The 18,593-nt window shown below is 39.0% G+C and overlaps 1 protein-coding gene across 5 annotated transcripts in view; it reads right to left on the bottom strand.

Annotated features, from left to right (window-relative positions):
• Positions 1 to 1,221: 1,221 nt before the first annotated feature.
• The window catches only part of adgrd1 (adhesion G protein-coupled receptor D1), a 31,170-nt gene continuing 13,798 nt past the window's right edge, over positions 1,222 to 18,593 (bottom strand). For all 5 annotated transcript variants that reach the window (XM_040019310.1, XM_040019311.1, XM_040019313.1 and 2 more), the window contains 12 exons: positions 9,358 to 9,431; positions 8,604 to 8,727; positions 6,774 to 6,877; positions 6,451 to 6,562; positions 6,092 to 6,245; positions 4,843 to 4,909; positions 3,754 to 3,820; positions 3,558 to 3,649; positions 3,309 to 3,435; positions 3,185 to 3,226; positions 2,890 to 2,982; positions 1,222 to 2,801 (listed from right to left, as the gene is read on the bottom strand). In XM_040019310.1, coding sequence (XP_039875244.1) covers positions 2,706 to 2,801; positions 2,890 to 2,982; positions 3,185 to 3,226; positions 3,309 to 3,435; positions 3,558 to 3,649; positions 3,754 to 3,820; positions 4,843 to 4,909; positions 6,092 to 6,245; positions 6,451 to 6,562; positions 6,774 to 6,877; positions 8,604 to 8,727; positions 9,358 to 9,431 — 1,152 coding nt within the window. In that variant the 3' untranslated portion in view covers positions 1,222 to 2,705. The remainder of the gene's footprint in view (positions 2,802 to 2,889; positions 2,983 to 3,184; positions 3,227 to 3,308; positions 3,436 to 3,557; positions 3,650 to 3,753; positions 3,821 to 4,842; positions 4,910 to 6,091; positions 6,246 to 6,450; positions 6,563 to 6,773; positions 6,878 to 8,603; positions 8,728 to 9,357; positions 9,432 to 18,593) is intronic.

Genomic DNA, 18,593 nt, shown 5'->3' with positions numbered 1-18,593 from the left:
ATCATTAAAAACGTAGAAATTAGGTTGAATAATAACATGTCAACTTAACTCTGAGAAACTTTTTTTTCAATTGAAGAAACAAGCTTCAACACAGTTCTTCGTTACTTGCTGTATTTTTAATTACAGAAAATAAAAATCAAATACTAATGTTATGCTGTGGAGGACTACTAGAGTAGAGACATGAATAGCATTCTGTTACAATAAAATCCACTGCATTTAACCTCACTTAGTGAGATAAACTCAATCTTTCCTCCCCCAACTAATATGCATTCATTATCACAAAGGCTCTTGGCCTCCCGCGATTAAATCCAACCCCACGGCCCAGTGCCCACAGGGGGTTAAGCTCTTTAAGCTCTGTAATTAGCAGTTCAGTTGTTAACAAATGGTAAATGACCATCACGCATTCAAATGAAGAGTTTCTCTGCTAATATTTTCTCTATGGCCACACAAAGCAATAGCAAAAAAACAACAACCAATTTCTTGAATTTAAACAGGATTTGGTCATAGCAAGGTTCAGTGTTAGTTCAGTGAAATTTAAATCAACATGTATCTTTATCTGAACTTAAAATAAAGTTTCAGCAATGTGATGTAATCAAATCAAGTATGTATCTTCAGTCACTCTTTAATACATTTAAAAAAGCAATAGTGTTTAGCAGTTTTTCTTGTACTTCTGTGAAATGCAGTTTTTGTCTGACAGAAAATCATTCTTGCCAAAAATTAATTTTATAAAAGTGTAAATAATAGGTGCGCACACTTGTATCCACCAAAACTGTCCCATAAGTCATATAAATATGTTTTTATAATGCTGAAAATCATTTATTTAAGTACACACTGATTTCTTATACTAAAAGGTTTTTAATAAAGATAACCGAAAGCTCAAACCATAGTACCGTAAGACAACAAACATCAAAGATCACAAACATGCTTGGGAGTACTGAAATATTTCATTTTAAATCTGTGACTTACAGTAAATCCTATTCTAGGAAACTTATTGATGTCTCAGTGTAAGATCGATGATGTTTTAAATAATGTGATCTCCCCTAATTCTCACAGTATAGTAAGAAAAAAAAAAGCAATAACCTTATCCAGTCCCTCTGTTATAGAAGAAATAGCAACAGACGAGGCTAAACACGAAATCAAAACTTCACAGAACGGTGTTCGATACACAACTAGTCTTCATTATTCCATGAAAAAAATAATATATGGCAGCTTACTAAGATGTGAGGTACTGCAACTGTGCCAGTCAATTCATTTTATTCATTTTAAACAGTAACAGACACACAAATTTAACATAAGAACATACTGATTGTTGAGCTGTGACACTTTGCAGAAGACAAGATAAAGATAAATTCAGATTCACAAAATAAATAAATACGTTATAAGATTCTAATCCACTTTTACATCATCCATGGTTATTATGCCGTTATTGTGTTGTGCCATCACCAGAACTGAATTAAAGCTGTGTTTATCGTGTGAATATAAAAAAGGTTTCACCTAGATAAAATTTACAATGTGTCCCTTATGATGATGAATTCTGTTGCCTGTTGGTCAAACCACTTTGTCATAGTTTTTAAAACATAAATATAACACTAAGTTAAAGGAAAACAGAAACTTTCCTTGGTCTTTTTCTATCCGATGGCATGGTTTTGTTTTTTACTCAGCTATATCTTGAAAATACTTAGCCTATTACTGCGTTTCATTGGATGTAATTGCACTATTTTATCATGTGAGACAGCTTAGGCTATGATAAGCACGTCCCTGTGATTCAAATAAACAGGTTGACATTTTGGAAGATAAGCTCGTTTGCTTTCTTGCCAAGAGTTACATAAAAAGATTAGACACCACTGCTCTTGAGTCTACAGCTAAACAGCAGCAAACTAGTCTGGCAGAGAACAGATTCGTCAGAAAGATGGATGCCGCTAAATCTGGCACATGACTGTAAAGCTACAGCTTGTTATTTTTACATCTGTTTTTGTACATATTTAACAAATGAGCCTCATTAGTGGTGTCTGGTAGGTGAATTTCGTCTCCTTTGTTCAAGCTAGCTAGCTTCCCGTTTTTGTGCTAAGCTATGCTAGCTAGCTAGTAGGTAGAGATAACTTTGTGGAGTTGTAGAAAAAATAAGTACAACCAACAGAGATTCTGAAATTTTTGAAAACGACATTCGATGCCCAGAGATAAAGTTAATATTTTCAATTATTTCTTTCTTTCTTGTCATAAAAAATATTAATAAATGTTACTCTTTGAGTGCGAACAGTAAGTACACCCTTGGCATCAAAAATAACTTCCTTTTTTCATTCTACATATGTACTAAACATACATAAAAGCTGTGCCATCTAACCCTAGCTCCCCTATCTACAGTACAGTATGCAGGTAGACAAGCTGACATGCTACACTACAGAGTTTCATCATCAGGCCTCGAGCTACGCTCATGGATCTTTCTAATAACTTCACAGATCCTTCTTTCTCCTTCTGGTTTTCTTTTTGGGAACGCAGCATGTTATTTTGAGTGGATAGTAAGGCACAGTCCTAAGAATCTGTTTGTCTTTAAAGATGAAGCTATCGCGTAGCTACAAAACACCTCTTTTGGTGACATTTTAAACTTAAGCAGACCACTGTCCAATTCATTACATAATAACGTGGGAGGACACTCTGGGGGCTTCAGACTGCTCTCCCACCACAGGCGGAAATAGTGATGTGGGGTTCTACACGGCAGAGAGGTCAATGCGGTTGGCTGAGTTGGTGCTCTTGTCCCATGTGTTCATCTTGGTGGGAGTTACACCCTCCTTGTGTCCATTCATCTATAAAACAACAAAAACAGAGAGAAAGTCAGACTCAAGCAGCCATTTTTGCTTTATCTGTTCTTTTTTCCCCATGATCAGGACTCACTATGTCAGAGTTGAAGGGCTTCACATTAATGTTTCGGATGGAGCTGCTGGTAAGAGACCAGACCTTGGTTTTGTGTTTGAAAGCAGCTCTGACCTACAGTAAGAAGTAAATCCATCACAAACACTGAGAAATATGAGGCAAAGTATGCTGTGCATTCATCACAAGTTAGAAGTTGTTACAGCAGAGAACTTTGTCCCCCTTCTTGCTATTTAGACTAAATATCTAATAACATATACATAATATGAAATTCTAGTTGTTTGTGTGTGGGGAAGTGAAAACATATTCAGCATTATACCTCAGAGTTGAGAAGACAGTGAAATAAGAAGACAAAGAACCCCTAAAGGAGAGAAAAGAATTTATACATAGTTTTAGAAATAGCGTTACAAAATCTAACATTGATCATATTGTAAAGAACCTACTTGTAATGAGTTGAAAACTGCAAATATATAAAGGAATGGCAAAGACTGTGTGTTGACCGCGAGAACACCAAAGATCCAGGAAATGCCAAGTATAGGCAGAAGCACAGCTACTGCCTTTATGGTCAGCCTGGAGACAATCCAAGAGATAACATGGTTATGTTATGAATTTTTATTCAAATATCAGCATTTGATAATAATACAATAATTAGCCTGATTATGTAAAAAAACAATAAACAAAAAACCCCTCACTTGACTGCATTGGCGTCTCCATGAACCTTGTAATTCTCTCCGCTGATTCGAGATATGATCCTGGTCACGGATATCAGAATGCCAATGTTTACCTGAAACAAAGCCGTGTTTGAACAGAAAACAGACTTTTTGTAAATTAGGTGACAAATTGTGACTCGTGTAAAACAACAAAAGGAAACTTTTGCAAATTTCTCACCACAATCACAAAAAGAGCCGGTGCCACAAATGCCCAGATGGCTCCGTTCTGCAGTGACAGCCAGCAGCTGAAATAAACAGATGAGACAGTGTTCAAAAAGATCGAAGACAAAAACAAGATTATCCAATGGAAGAAATGTTGAAAGGCTTTTACTGACGATTATTTGATAATCACATTCCAACCCCAAAAGATTTTTAGTCAGTGTTTATGTAGTCTATTCATGTATAACTGTATAACAATGTTTTCTAGTAGGTCCAGGATGACGACAAATACCACAACAAGAAACCAACACTACTGTATATCATATAAAAAGAGAGCATTTATACACATAACATGTAGGCCAAAATGTATCTTTAATATGACTTTAGAGCCACTTTGCTCTAAATAAGTAAACAACTCATGGTCTCTCACAGTAATCTTTACTAAAGAGGAATCCACAGTTCACAAGTAAAAGGTTGGCTCTATTTTAACATGCCCACGATGCTTTTTGTCACCACTAAAAAGGACAAACTTTTTTTTTTTGCCATCCACAATGTCTCAAAATTTCACGTTTGGTATATCAAAATTTTGATGACCAACTCGCAATAATTTTGAATTGAAAATTTTGATCTTTTTTCTTTCTTTTATACCGTTCTCTGTGACTTGCTGTTCAATTATACAAAAAAAACAACAACAAAAAAGTGTAAAACTTTATCTGACCTTAATATAAAGTTTCAACAATGTGATTCAATCAAATTAAGTAAGTATTTTAGTGTAGTAGGCATTTTAACATGCACTGGAATTTCTCTGTTTTTGGAATGGTTTTCACGGAAAAGCCAGCTGAAAACTTCAGTATTCTCTGCCCACAGTAAATTATGCATCCGAGCTGAGGATACCTCCTTCATTTAGACTTTGGATTGTTTTCCCTCAGAGCAAAAAGGAAATAATGTTGCAATGCAAACATGGAGCAACACACTGGTAACCAAATGCTTTTAAATAACAATTTCTGTTTGCAATTTCTTGCACACAGGTGATGTCACTATTATGCAACTGCAAAGAGCCTTAATGGAGTAAAGTACATTTCCCCAAAGATTTCTTTTTTATACTTACTTATCAACTTTTCCATAACTGTCAAGTGCTGATGTCATGGACACGACACAGATCAAGAACGGAGAACCTGGTCCAAAAAAACAAACAAACACATATTCAGTAATAGCAGCACCATAGACACCTATTTCCTCCATACACTCCTCAAATGGGGGTTGCGTACAGTACCTACACATAGAATAGCATGGCAGCTTTATTATAGTATGCTGTATATTTTAGTTTGTGGTAATTATAGTATATAAAACACATATTTGTTACAGTTTACATGTTCTAACTGTACCTTACTGTACATTATGTTAGATAAATGCCATAGAAATGCCTACAAATATAAATGTTTTGTTTTAAATCCAACGGTGATTGCTTGCAGAGTTTTTTTCCTTTCCCATTTCCTTTCTTTGCCTTGTTGTCAAAGCTCCACAGGATAAACTTCATTGCAAACACTTTGGAACTGTGCAGGACCCGGGCCTGTATAAACTCCCTGTAGAGGTTTTTATTTCTCCGCGGTGCTGCTAATTGCTTGTTTCCTTGAAAACAAGTCCTTAGATTTCACTGCTTTGATCTCTTGGCCTCTGAGGTCCAAAGGTTTTGAGGACACTATGCTGGGAGGAATTTTTTACTTCGAGTGAGGAAATGAAGGATGAAGTAGTTGAAAGCCTTTATCACAGCGTAACAGAGAAATAATTCTTTATAAAAGCATGTATTTACTTTCTTTTGATAACAACTGTACTTGAAGCTGACAGGGAAGAAGTCTCAAGTGAGTAATGTGCAGTAAAAAAAAAAAAAAAAAAAAAAAAAAAAACACAAAATGAAAAAAATACTCTAGCCAGAAGAAAGGAAGTAATTAAAAAAAGCCGATGTTTTTCCACAAATGGGTTCAACATGTAAGAGAGGCGTTCCCCAGCAGCCAGAGATGGGACACGTATGTTCCAGATTTGTTTTTTCTGTCCATCACACTCGAGCTCACAAAAATGATGACACCTAAAAGATAGACTGGAATGTAGTGAACCTTAAAGTTGACTTATTCAACACTGCTACAGCTGTTTTTATTATATTTGACAAAGAAAGATCAATTTTAAGGAAATCATCTTTAGATGAGGTCGCCCAGGGTAGAGGCAGGGCTTTGGATCAGATTTGTGACAATAAAATAAGATGATGTAAGGACAGAAATGAGGAAAATATTACTGAATAGTTATCTTTTTTAAATACATATTTTCAAAAAAAGAAAAAAAAAAAAGAAGCAAGACAGACCCACCCCAGCCAATGCCATAGTAGTAGAAGTGTTTGCTGTCTTCAGAGCCGAACACCTTGATCACCATACTGTACAGGTGAAGGCCCTCCACCAACATCCAGGCAAAAGCACTCAGAAAGAAGAAGTGTAGCAGGACAGCCATAACCTTACATGGCAGCTGGGAAAAGATCAAAACTGTCTCTTTTAATGTGTATTTTTTTCTTAAACCCTCATTTTTATACTGCTTTCTATACTTCTCATCATTTTCAACATGATGTATTTCTATCCTTGTCATAGTAACAGCTGTAAAACCATTAAAACCACTGCCACTCCTGTCATCATTATGCTGCAATCATCAAGCAGTCACTGTGCCGTGTACGTACCGTGCCAGGGTCAAAGCGAGCGCTGATCAGCAGTAAGATCTCTGCCACCAGGATGGCGAAGGAGAGGTTGGCGTGGATGTGGTAGCGCTGGTTACGGATGGTACTCACTGACCTGAAAAGAAGCAAAAGGAAAAATACTTAACTACAGTATAACTTCATAGACTACTATGGTAATAAAAAAAAAGGCTTTGTTGTATTTAAACATTCCAGATTCTGACACCTGACTCATCACACTACATGTCTTTGGCCACATATGAAGGGAAAAAAAGGTAATTCCACTGAGTTCTTGTAAATTTACTTACTGTTTAAAAAGTAATACTTACGATAAGACTGCAAAGGTGACCAGAGTGATGGCAAGGCAGAAGATGGAAATAGAGCAGCCAACGTAACCGATGGTTGATAGTGCCACCTTGTGGCCAGTAGAAATCTGTGGAGAGAGGCATTGTCAGCATCAGATCTGACAACACAGCACATGGAGTGTTGGTACATGTGCCATCCCACATACATCCAAATCTAGTGCATCCTTTTTCAACAAAGGGAGTCTCTAGAGTTTATTACTGTGAACACAAGACTAACAAACACCATTAGTACTTCCACAAGTGGGCACAATATCATAGCCTCAAAAAGTTATTTATAACCTCTCATGTCAAATAGGATAGCACAGATGTTGCAATTAAAATGATTCTTGATCACAAAACTATATATTCTGCTTTTGTTTACATGTTTTGTTCACAAGTTTTTGAGGTAATGTCCTCTTAAAGCCATTGCAAAAGATTAAACACCGATTTTTATATTTTGAGCAAAAGCAAAAATGTTTATAATCGACGCAGTGTGCGTCCAGCCCAGTGTGTTGATGTTGTTTTGGATTCCAGGCTATTTTGAGTGTTTGGGTTTAATTTTCCATTAACTGTCTACTCATGTGCCTTGTCATTACAAGAGTAGAGGAGTCTCAGCCATCCAGAACTGGGATACGTGAGATGTTCCCTTGCAACTGAGGGATGAGGCAGCCCACTAATTAGAGACTTGCTAAGGGAAAGCATAGCATCAAATAGACTCGTGTGCCATAAATACAGCACTGGCGCACTTAAGCTGCAATAAGAAGTATGCTTTTTCTATTTTAAGAAGCCATTGTGGATGCTAACCATACTCCCATGGGTTTGTATTCTTGGATGCAATAGAGTTAGATAAGAGGAAAAAATCATGCACAGGTTTTGTGCTTTTAAGTGCTCCACGTGCAGATGATGTAAACGTGAAAAAGAGAAAACAAAAAAAGAAATGAAGGATGGTTTAAAGAGATTTGTGTTTATTTGCCCCTTGAGAGCCCATAACTTTGAGGAATGCTCCACTGACCCGTTCAGTGACCTAAAACAACCACACAAATCATGGTTGCTCAAAGCGCTTCTCTATCAAACCACCAGTGAAACTAATGGTTTGATAGAGAAGTAAAGAAGGCACTGGTAAACCACTGCTTCCTGTTTACTTACTCTTCTAACCAGCGTATTTTGTGTCTTGGTGAGAGGGATACACTTTTAAACACGGCTGAACTGAAGGAACGCCATCCAACTGATTTGTTGGATGGCGTAATGTAGTGGCTCCATCCTTTCACTCACTCATGCTGCGCATTCACTTGTAAAGTTGCTTGCAGAGTGCACCGACCAAGTTGCCTGGCTTCCACATCACCTGGCCCAGGTGTCTGCCACTGGCTCTGTCTGCACTTGAATATTATATTTTACAGAGATTCCATTTTCACTTCTCAGTCTTCCATTAAACTGTAATAATTTTAAATGATTTTAAAATGTTTTATTGTTTTCTTAAAATATACATCTTCCTTTGTTGTTGCAGGAGTCTGATAGTATGTAAAACACTACTACTTGCAGTTATACCACCAAAAATGTGTTTGCAAACCACCACTGAACAAGAAAAATAGAAGAATGAGTTACTGGCTACCAGGCGGCGTGCTGATAAAAGTCTGGAGTCTGGTGAGATTAGAAGCTTCAGTACAAATAGGAGAAACATACAAAGCTGAAGACTACAAACATCAAACTGTGTTGAACTCCTTCAAAACAACAAAATAAAAATGAGATCTGTTGCAAATGCTGCCTAATATTCAGACTTTTGAAGAACATTTTGAAGAGCAGCCAGAACATTCATACCTTTAAGGGCACAACTTGCATGAGGATGGCGAAGTTGGTAAGGTGGTTGCACAAACACACGGAGTACGTCATGTTTCCATGTGCGCGCACGCAGCCTTTGTTGGACCATACTCCCTCTTTAGAACTGAAATGAATGACAATTAGGTGCTGTTAGCAGAGGAAATGTATCTAATGCAAGATCAAACATAAAAAACTAGAACAAACAGGATACAGAGAAACAGACGGGGCAATTCTTTACTGGAACGCTGCTGAGAGGGTGCACTCAGTATAATCCAATATCCCCCCCGTGGGAGGCACACAGAGATTAAGTTGACTTTATTAGTGCAATCTGACAGGGCGACCCAATTATTCTCATTTTTCTTAAGCTTCAGGGCAAAGTGGAGTAGGAGAAGGATGTGTTTGAATCCAACGTATTGGACTCCCTATTTTTAAAAATGAGTTAAGCTTAGCAAAAAGTGTTTTGGCTCCGCATATCAGAGCTTCAGCTTTTTTTTTCTTTGTTTTACATTGAGGGCTGTGGCTCAAGAAGCCGAAACAGCGACACGTGTAAAACTGGATGTTTCTGATTTGAAAGAGTAAAAGAAAAAAAAAAAACCCCACCACCTTCTTCCAATCACCAGTGATTTCTTATGATTTAAAGACTCGAGAAAGAAATGCATGCAACGAGTGAACAATCAAGATAAAAATCCCTTTGGAGCTGGATCTGAATGGATAATTCAGAAGTTCTGTGTCGAAATCATGAACACAAACCCACCTGTAGTCCAAGAAGGCACAGTAGAGGAAGACTTTATTGCTCTGATTCTGTACTTGGTCCTGTTGCTCTTTAGTCTGAAAATAAAAAAGTCAAAAAGGCAGAGAGTAAGAGAAGTGTGTGAGATGAGGACGTGCCTGCTTGTGGACTGTTTGTGTGTATAAACTAGAATATTTTAGACAGCAGTCAGCATCATTATTTCTTACAGGCTGCTTGACTTTTCGATCTTTCTACCTCTGTGTTCAATGCACACATTAAGCAATATTAAAGTAACAATAAATTCTTCATTGCTGCTTAAATGACCAGCGTAAAACATGACAGCTAAGGAGATCTGAGATCATTCGCTGGGAAAGACAAAGTGCAGATCGTCACTCGCTTAAGGTGATTAGCACGCTGAGCGAAAATCCCTGCTGTCTTCGAGAATCTTATTCGATTATAAATCACTTTTTCTGAGTCATTCCCTTAAAATGAGATTTGGAGCCTCCAGAGACAGTGAGCTAATGGCTACAGTGCAAGACTGCAGTAATTGGGACTTGGCCCTGATTACGGGTCAAACCACTACCCTCCTCAATCTGTCAGCTGAGGAAAACAACACTAAGTGTTGCACACCTCTTCATAGGCACTGTTGCCTTTCCTCTCAGACTCAACAACTATATGATTACATGGAGTGTGTCTGTACTATTTCCTCCTGGAAAAAGTGAGAGTGAGAGTGAAACTGACAGTCAGGCTGTCTAAATGGCCCATAGGGCCCGAGATTCATATTACAAAAGCATAGCATGATACCTAGATGTCACGGCGTGCTCTCATTCTGCCTGTTTCGCAGATTCACCTCCTTACTCATCGTGTATTGCGACCCCCGAGATGGATTTAACAATTAGCTATTTATGTGGCCCATTACAGCAAGCAGGGCAAGAGCCATGAGAGCGCTTAGAAAGTACCCCGTCATCACCAGCAGCTGGCCAGCTCTGGTGATCTGCAAGCAACCCCGTGGATGAATTTACTGGTCTCCTGTGGGCTCTAATATGCTCTTTTTTTTTCTTACTGGGTGTAAATGAAAGCAGATGGAAATAAGAAAAACTGCAACTTGCCCACTGGAAGTCCACCACTAAAGGGCCATATCTGCTCTAACTGGGGCTTTGTAGAGCATAGGAAGACTAATTATTCTTATTAACAATACAATGTAAACTCAGCTTCAAACACTAATCATCAAACCCTGATGCATACCAGACACAAGTGAAACATACATTAACTAACAGACCATCACACATACAGTATGAGCGCGCTTCTTGGCCATGTTCCTGCTCTAACAACTGTTTTGTGGTGTGTCCAGTTTGCATTTTCCAGCTGATATCTGAGGAGAGATGCAGGACCCCGAAAGTCACTGGTGAGCGCTTAAAATGTACTTTGAGATCTGGTCGAGCTTTGAGAGCACGCTGTTGTTTCCCCAGTGCCCCGGGGCCTCAGCATCTACCAGCCAAGACTGCAGCTGGCGCTCCAAGTCTTTATTAACAACAGAGGGCCAGGAAACACCGCCCTGGAAGTCACTTTGAGCCTTGTAAGGCGAGCAGAACAGGGAGGAATAAGGGAGAGGAAAAACTAGTGACAGGAGAGTGATGCAGAGTGACAGGCTGATAAAGGAGAAGAGCCTGGGAGAGAGAGGCTGATAAATCATAGATAGACAAGATGTTTCTGGTGCCTCTTTGTTACAATGTCCCACTACAGTGTCTGTTGTAGCTGCCTGTGGTTTCAAACATATCGGATATGCCAGTTAAAATTGCCAGAATTTTAAACTAACTATTTAAAATTCTTAGTTATTTAAGCATGCAATAGATTTATCAGTTAAATGTAATTAATGTAGATACAAATGCTTGCATATATAACATCTAATATAATATTATTTAATAGCAATTATTGATGCATCAATGTGGACAAATGACTTAAAGCACAACAAAAGGCAGGCAGGCATGATTCATACTTAGCAATTTATCCCAATTCACAAGTTTCTTAGTAAAACCTTTAAAAATCTTACAGCTGGAGAAGGCAACACAGTTTTGCTGTAACCGGACAAGAAATCAAAACAACCTTTCAGCATATTGCCATTCACGAATTTCAGGAGAGAACCCAACTCCACGCACACGGAGTCTGTGAAGGAGCCAATCAGAGGTCTTTTCAGACCTGATTGCGTGAGTAGAATAGGATGTGACGGTGCAACGGGTTATGCGGAGGATTATCACTTAGGAGAGCAGGGGCTCGGTCCTGTTTGAAGCTATTGCGACACTGATATAACTTTTGGGATATGAAGCATATGCTGGCGCATGCTTGTTTCTGGCTTTTTCTTTGGGTGGGTGGGTGGGTATGGACAGTCATACCGCTTCTTTTGATAATAATAATAATAATAATAATAATAATAATAATAATAATAATAATAATAATAATAATAATAATAATAATAATAATAATAATGTGTTAAAAGCAGTTGTAGCTGCTCCCATAAATCCAAGTCTTTGATTTGGCAGATTTTTTTTTTTTTTTGCAGTCGATAGCTTTCCTATCTTCTTCTTCTCATAAGAAGATTATGTAATAAACTGTTACCTGATTAGATATTTTAAATATTTTTCCCCAAAAGACTCTGATAACATTTTTGTCAGGAGATTAGCTACTGTCACTGAATTTGTAAGAAAAAAAAAAAAAAAACAGTGAGGTATTATTTGGCTTAATCACACATCCTGTTACTTTGTTCAGGGTTTAGGTGGGATTTTCTCCACTGCCACAGTGAATAGTTGTATAAACTGAGTCATGACCAAGAGAAGCAGTCATTAAATTACTCAAAACAGACTCATTTCACATTTATTTTTATACAGCATAATGCACTGTTAAAATACTTAAAAGCAAAAATAAACAAATAAACATTTCTTAACTTAATGCCAACAGTAAAGTGGGTAAACTCTGAATTAAGCATGAAATCAGCAGAGTGGAAATTCTGTCTCCACCTTCTGGCTGTGGGAGCATTTCCACAAACATTAGGGAACTCAGTTCTAACAAGAAAATGTCTTTGCGGTCAATAGCTCACTTTGTCAGACTTTAATCTTTCCTCTAAAAAGTTTATCTGGACTCTTTTCAGATACGTTAAATGTTAAGGTGATGCATCACATTGGTCCACCAGTGCTTCGCTTCACGCTTAAACTCAGGAGGAGTAAAGAGACATTTACTAAGTGCTGAAAGCCTTAATCAACACTGCATGAAGCCATTCACAGAGGGCTTGAATTGAAAGACTCCAGCTTTAGAGCTGTTGGTGTTGGATCAATTCTTGCACCTGTAACTTCCATCTTTTCAGTCATGTACTAGATGCACTGGAGCCTTTATAAGCTGATATTAGAGGCTGTTGTACATCCTGGACTGACTAACACTCACAGTCGCCTCAAGGCACTTTATATTGTAAGGTAAAGACCCTACAGTAATACAGAGAAAACTCCAACAAACAAACGACCACCTATCAGTAAGCACTTGGCGACAGTGGGAAGGAAAAACTCCCTTTTTACAGGAAGAAACCTGCAGCAGGCTCAGGGAGGGAATGCCATCTGCCGTGACCGGAGGGGAGGAAGTTAGGACAACCCATTCCTGTCTTGCTCATGGCAGCACATCTCTACCAGGCATACACACCACCTTCAGAATAAAAGTGATAATCAGCGGCTGCTGTCTGACGCACATATCCCTCTAAACCAAATCAGATCTTCATCTTTATGGTTTTGATCACCATCCATCCATCCATCCGTGGTTTTTGGGTGAGACAATGAAGGATAAAAATAACACACATCATACACAACCCAGCAATTTATACAGAAGTGCCAGCCTGTCTGTCCTCTGTGGAGTTTTTTAGGCCTTCCACGTGTAGCAGAGCTAGAAGCCGAAGAAGTAAAACTAGAAAGTGAACCAGAGAAAACTCCTTCACACAGAAAAAAAACAGGAACAGAAACTCAACGAAGTTAATATTAACTAAGGATTAAAAACTCAGAAACAGCACAAAATCGTGGAACCCTGACAACAATGAAACAAATTGAGTCTGAGCTAACGTAACAGCAATCTTGACCTCAGTCTTAAAACATTTTTTTGTTTTTTTTATATCTACTACTATCCTCTAGAGCTTGAGGTCAGTCCTGCTTCACCCACTCATTCCATCCATCCAGCACTGATACAACAAAATGCGGCCGCAAGAGTAATCGGACAGTTTCAGTTGTGCTAAATTTAAAAACCAGAGAGAAATTACAGAGCGGTGTGAGCGTGAGAAGAGAAAAGGAGCGTTCGTCTCCCGTTCCCTGAAATGTTCCAAATCGTTTTGAAACGCAGAGAGCTGAGGTGTAATTTGGGCTGCAATTTCTGGATTTGGTACACGTATTTATTTTGCAGCGAGCGTCATAAAAACAATGATCAATCTTGCTTTTGCAAAACTGAAAGGCATAATTTAAAATCACCTTCACCTTTTAGAGTAGGCCTGTGAGGTGCACAGGGTTTGACAGTGGCTCAGCTGCTCTGCATAAAAACAAAGAGGCCGTACATGTATAAGCTTAGAAAGCTGAACTGACTGCTGTTAAATTTAGTAAGGGAAGGAAATATTTTATTGCACTATGTCTGGGCAACGCACAACGAGGTATGGTGGAACATTCCTCAGTCACACAAACACACACGGAGCCTGAGAAAAAAAAATCTTCTACTCAGTATAAACTAAAGCATTACACATCCTGTGACTGCGATGAGGCGCAGGCCGCGCCGCTGCTGTAACACAGCTTTTCAATCAGAGTCCAGACTTAGGTTGATCCACACACACAGCACGAGGAGCAACAACAAAAATCCATGCAGCATAACACAACTGGCCATGAGTGAGATCATGCTGTCAGGGGAAATGTAAAAAGACATGCAGCTGTGGTCCCAGCTCAGCCTCGGAGGTAGACATCGAAAACAACGAGACGAGTGTTGATAGTCACGCTGGGTGTGAGGAAAACCAGGAACAATTAAACAGCTCTAAAAGTCAGCGAGATGGTTTTGATTTGCAGATGTACTGTATCGCTGATATGAAGTCGACTCAAAAGAAAAGAAGAAAAGAAAAAGTGATCCCCTCCCCCCTTTTTATCACCAGCTTCACATGCATGAATTCACAAGTTTATATCCAAAGGGGTTTCACATGGAACCACTGCAATGTTTCTCTGTTTTCTGGTCTGCTTCAGAGCAATGACACATTCACATTTAAAAAAAAAAAGTCAAAGGGCTGCATATTTAGAGTCTTTGTGGTGAAGTTTAACAATACATAAGATTTTTAGGTGATGATGTTCCCCGATAAAGCTTGCACCTCTTTTGGTATGTAAACATATCGACGCTGAGGATACGCCAAGAAAGAAAGAGCTTTTATTTGGGACGACTCACGCAAACTGTAACTCATGAAAATTTTAAGCAATCATACATCTTTATCAATACATAAAGAAAAGCATTTTTAATTTTGTGCTTATCATGAGAAAATTCCAAGATTCAGATGATGACGACGACACCTGTTAATCAGCTGATTGGATACATTTGTTTGCCCTTTCCATTCGATTAGAGTACGGCAATAACTCCTTATTATATAAGCACCAGATCGATGCATCCTGAGTGTGGATAAACAACAGAAATAGATGCACTTAACTAAATGAATTCTTTAAATGAAAAATAAGCACTGTCACTATGAGATGATGAGCCTCCTTGCCAGCTAGTGTGACACTGATAGTGCTCTCCAAAATTATTGAGCTTCCTGTGTGCACGATCAACTGTTAGAGGTGGGTAGATTGTTCCAAATCAACAGTATCAATGCTGATATTGGTATTGCATCGATGCTAGCATGAGAGGATCAATACTTTGTTTAGCCCACTGACTGTATGTACTTGGTATGGTATCGATACCAAAAAATCTGCTATATTGTGCAGGAATATCCCTCATTACAAAGATCCCAGTCTTAGTTTAGGTCTTAGTTTCCCTGACACTGCATGACTAACATTACTGCCTGCAGTAGGGGAGGGAGAATATTTCAGCCATTTATTAAACTGAAGAGCTTGTTTGAGGGAAATAAATTCACTTTGACTTTTTAAAGACTAACTTATTCCATAAAAGCAGCTTTTTTTGTTTTGTCTTTATCTTGGCGAGATTTTTTTTTTTAAATCTACGGCTATAAATCTGTTCTGCACATTCACAATCTTGAATTGCTATTTCATCGTTTTGCCATGAGTTTAAAAGAGCGGACATAAAACTGCTTCTACTAGGCAATGAAATTCTTTTTGAACATTACTTCACAAGTACCAAATCCTTTTTTTTCATCATTCTTTTAAGAAAACTCCCTGTGTCTGTGGGCACAGATGGGGGGCTTGCTTAAAAAAAAAAAGAGATCTGCTTTTTATCACGTAGCGAGAGGTGGTGGTCGCGAAGTTGGAGCAGTGACAGAAAGGGGGCGCTAAATGGGAGGAGCTGTCTATTGCAGTGGGAATTGCAATAGCCAGACCTCCATCTGTGATTGATCAGTGAGTTGGCTCACAGGTCTTGTGTTTGTGTGTGCAAGTGTACGGGTGGGTGTGGGTGGCTGGGAAATCTGGAGAGAGAGGGAGAGAGAGAGAAAAACAGAGTGATAGGTTTTGCCCATAAGGTTCAAACTGGGCGTGTGCTGGAGTTATAAAAAGACTGGCAAAAAAGAGCAGATATGCTATTGTGGCAGAAAGGTCTGATCAGGATCAGCATGGCTTGGCGTGATTAAACGAATAAGAGCGTGGGTATCAGTATGTGTTGAATAACCTTTGCGTGTTTATTTTCAATGGTACTGAACAATTAGCCCATTATTTTCCACACTAACAAGCCTTGACATGTTTTCATGCACAAGTAAGCATTTTTCCTTCTTCTCTCCTGACCTTATTACCGGTACAAGAATTACTTCCTGCTGAACTCTCATTTTCTTTGTTATAAGCGGGAACCAGTGGTTGAAAATAAATCCAAAAGTTAGCCTCTCAGAGGTTGTATGGCTACCTGGTAAATATTTGAGGTCCTTAAGAGTAGAAGCATAACACACTCACTGGACACTTTAATAGGTACACCTCTCAGGTACTAGGTTGGACCCCCTTTTGCTTTCAAAAATGCTGTAATGCTTTCTGGATCAGTTCCGTCAAGAAGCTTGAAACATTCCTCAGAGATTTCGGGCCACAATGACGCGACAACATCACATAAATTCAGATTTGTCAGCTGCATGTCCAAGATGAGAATCACCACATCCCTAAGATGTTATATTGGACTGATATGCAGTGACTGTGGATGCCACCTGAGTACAGTGATCCCACTGAAACCAGTTTGAAGTGATCTGAGTTTTGTGACATGGCGCACTATCCTGCTGGAAGCAGCCATCAGAAGAGGCGTACAGTGTGCTCAGCAACAGTGTTTAAACAATAGGTGGTAAAGTGGGGTTGAAAGTGTGCCAAGAAAACCATTAGACCACCAGCAGCAGCCTGACCCACTGATAAAAGACAGGATGGATTCATACTTTCATTTATGCAGCATTCTGAGTCTGAATGTTGGAGCAAAAATCTAGATTTATTGGACCAGGCAATGTGTTGCCAACAAGAGATGCTCTTCTGCACATACTGGTTGTAACAAGAGGTTGTTGGAATTATTACTGCCTTCCAATCAGATCTGCATAGCTTCGCTTTTCATACTATTATCTATAAACCCTAGAAATGGTTGTGCAGGAAAATCCCAACAAATCAGCAGTTTCTGAAATATTCAGACCAGCTTGTCTGGCACCAACAACCACACCACAGTCAAAGCCACATAAAATACCCCTCTTTGCAATTTTGATACTCAGTTTTCAAGTTTTCAGCATGCTGTCTTCACCATGTCTACATGCCCAAATGAACTGAGTTGCTGCCATCTGACTGGCTGATTAGGTATTTGTATTATTAAGCAGTTGAACAGATGTGCAAAGTTACTAAAGTTGTGAGTTTATAACCTACTTTTGCATAAGGCTACCGACAGAAGTCACTGTCAGACATATACATTTAAACTTGTGCACCCAAATCTTTCCTTAAGTCATTAAAGATGTATGCTGTGTACAGTCATTCCAATTGGGAAAAACAACAGTTCAAAGAAGTCATTAAAAGCTAAACATCAGCATAAAAATCATTCAAGTGAATTGAGAGACTAGCAGCAAAATACTGCCGTGCCATTCCATTCATGACTCTGGATCTTCTTATAAACCTTCTCAGCTAACACACTTCTTTATATGCCTCTAAAGTCAGGCACCCTTGTCAAAATCATTTATTTAATCCTCATAGTTTTAATTCTATAAATAGACCTCACCCATGAAGTCAATCTTTCCATTTGTTCATTTCATACCATCAGTGTGATGCTTTCATGCCAGTAGAGGATAAAAAGAAGGTGCCAGCCTCTTTTTTTAAATGTATATATTAATGTTTAACTACAGACCTCAGTGCTTCACACCGTTTTTTTCCTCTTTGCCGCCTTCACCCCTCTCAAAGTAAACCAGAGTCAGACAGCCGTAATAAATCACCAAAAGAGCCAGGGTCCAATCACCACCGCAGCTGAAAGGCGTGAGAAAGCCTGTGGGCCTTTGATGATAACACCTACTCAGGTTATCAAACCAGCTCCATGCCACAAAGCGTGGTTGCAGAAGTGATTGAGTCTCTGAGCTCAGAGCATCAGTCAAGGATGCAAGGTCACTCAGATGGCAACCACATGATTTAGACCTTGACTTGAGTGAGTAGTACCTGCTATAACAAAGGTTTATTTACAGGCTGGTGACTCCATCACTCCATGATATCATATGTTTTAGCATTCCAAGTGCCAGACAGAGAAAATGGATGAGACTTTGTGTCTGAGCCAGGATAGTAGTTGACTGTACAGTACCAGAGACGAAACACAGAGCTTGTCGTAGCCACGACAGCACGAAAAGACGGATGAGGGAGCTGACATATTTCTGTGCTAGACACATTCAGCACTCCCACTGGGCTTTAATGAAGTCACTGTGCACTTACCTATTCTCAGGGGGTAACCAGAGAGGTCAGCCGCAAATCACTTACTCCAGCCCAGTGAACCGGTGCCATGAGCAGACATGTTTGAGGTTTAGTACAGACAGTAAAGACCAACATAAACTATGACGGGTAATGTCTGCCACATACTGTGTCAGCAGCCCACCCTGCCTTCAAGCTAGGGAGGTGATAAGT

Source organism: Simochromis diagramma, unplaced genomic scaffold, assembly GCF_900408965.1.
Source record: "Simochromis diagramma unplaced genomic scaffold, fSimDia1.1 OVJJ01000822.1, whole genome shotgun sequence".
Classification (NCBI taxonomy): Eukaryota; Metazoa; Chordata; class Actinopteri; order Cichliformes; family Cichlidae; genus Simochromis; species Simochromis diagramma.
Note: the sequence above shows the minus strand (reverse complement) of the source record. Positions and strands in the feature narration are given on the sequence as shown.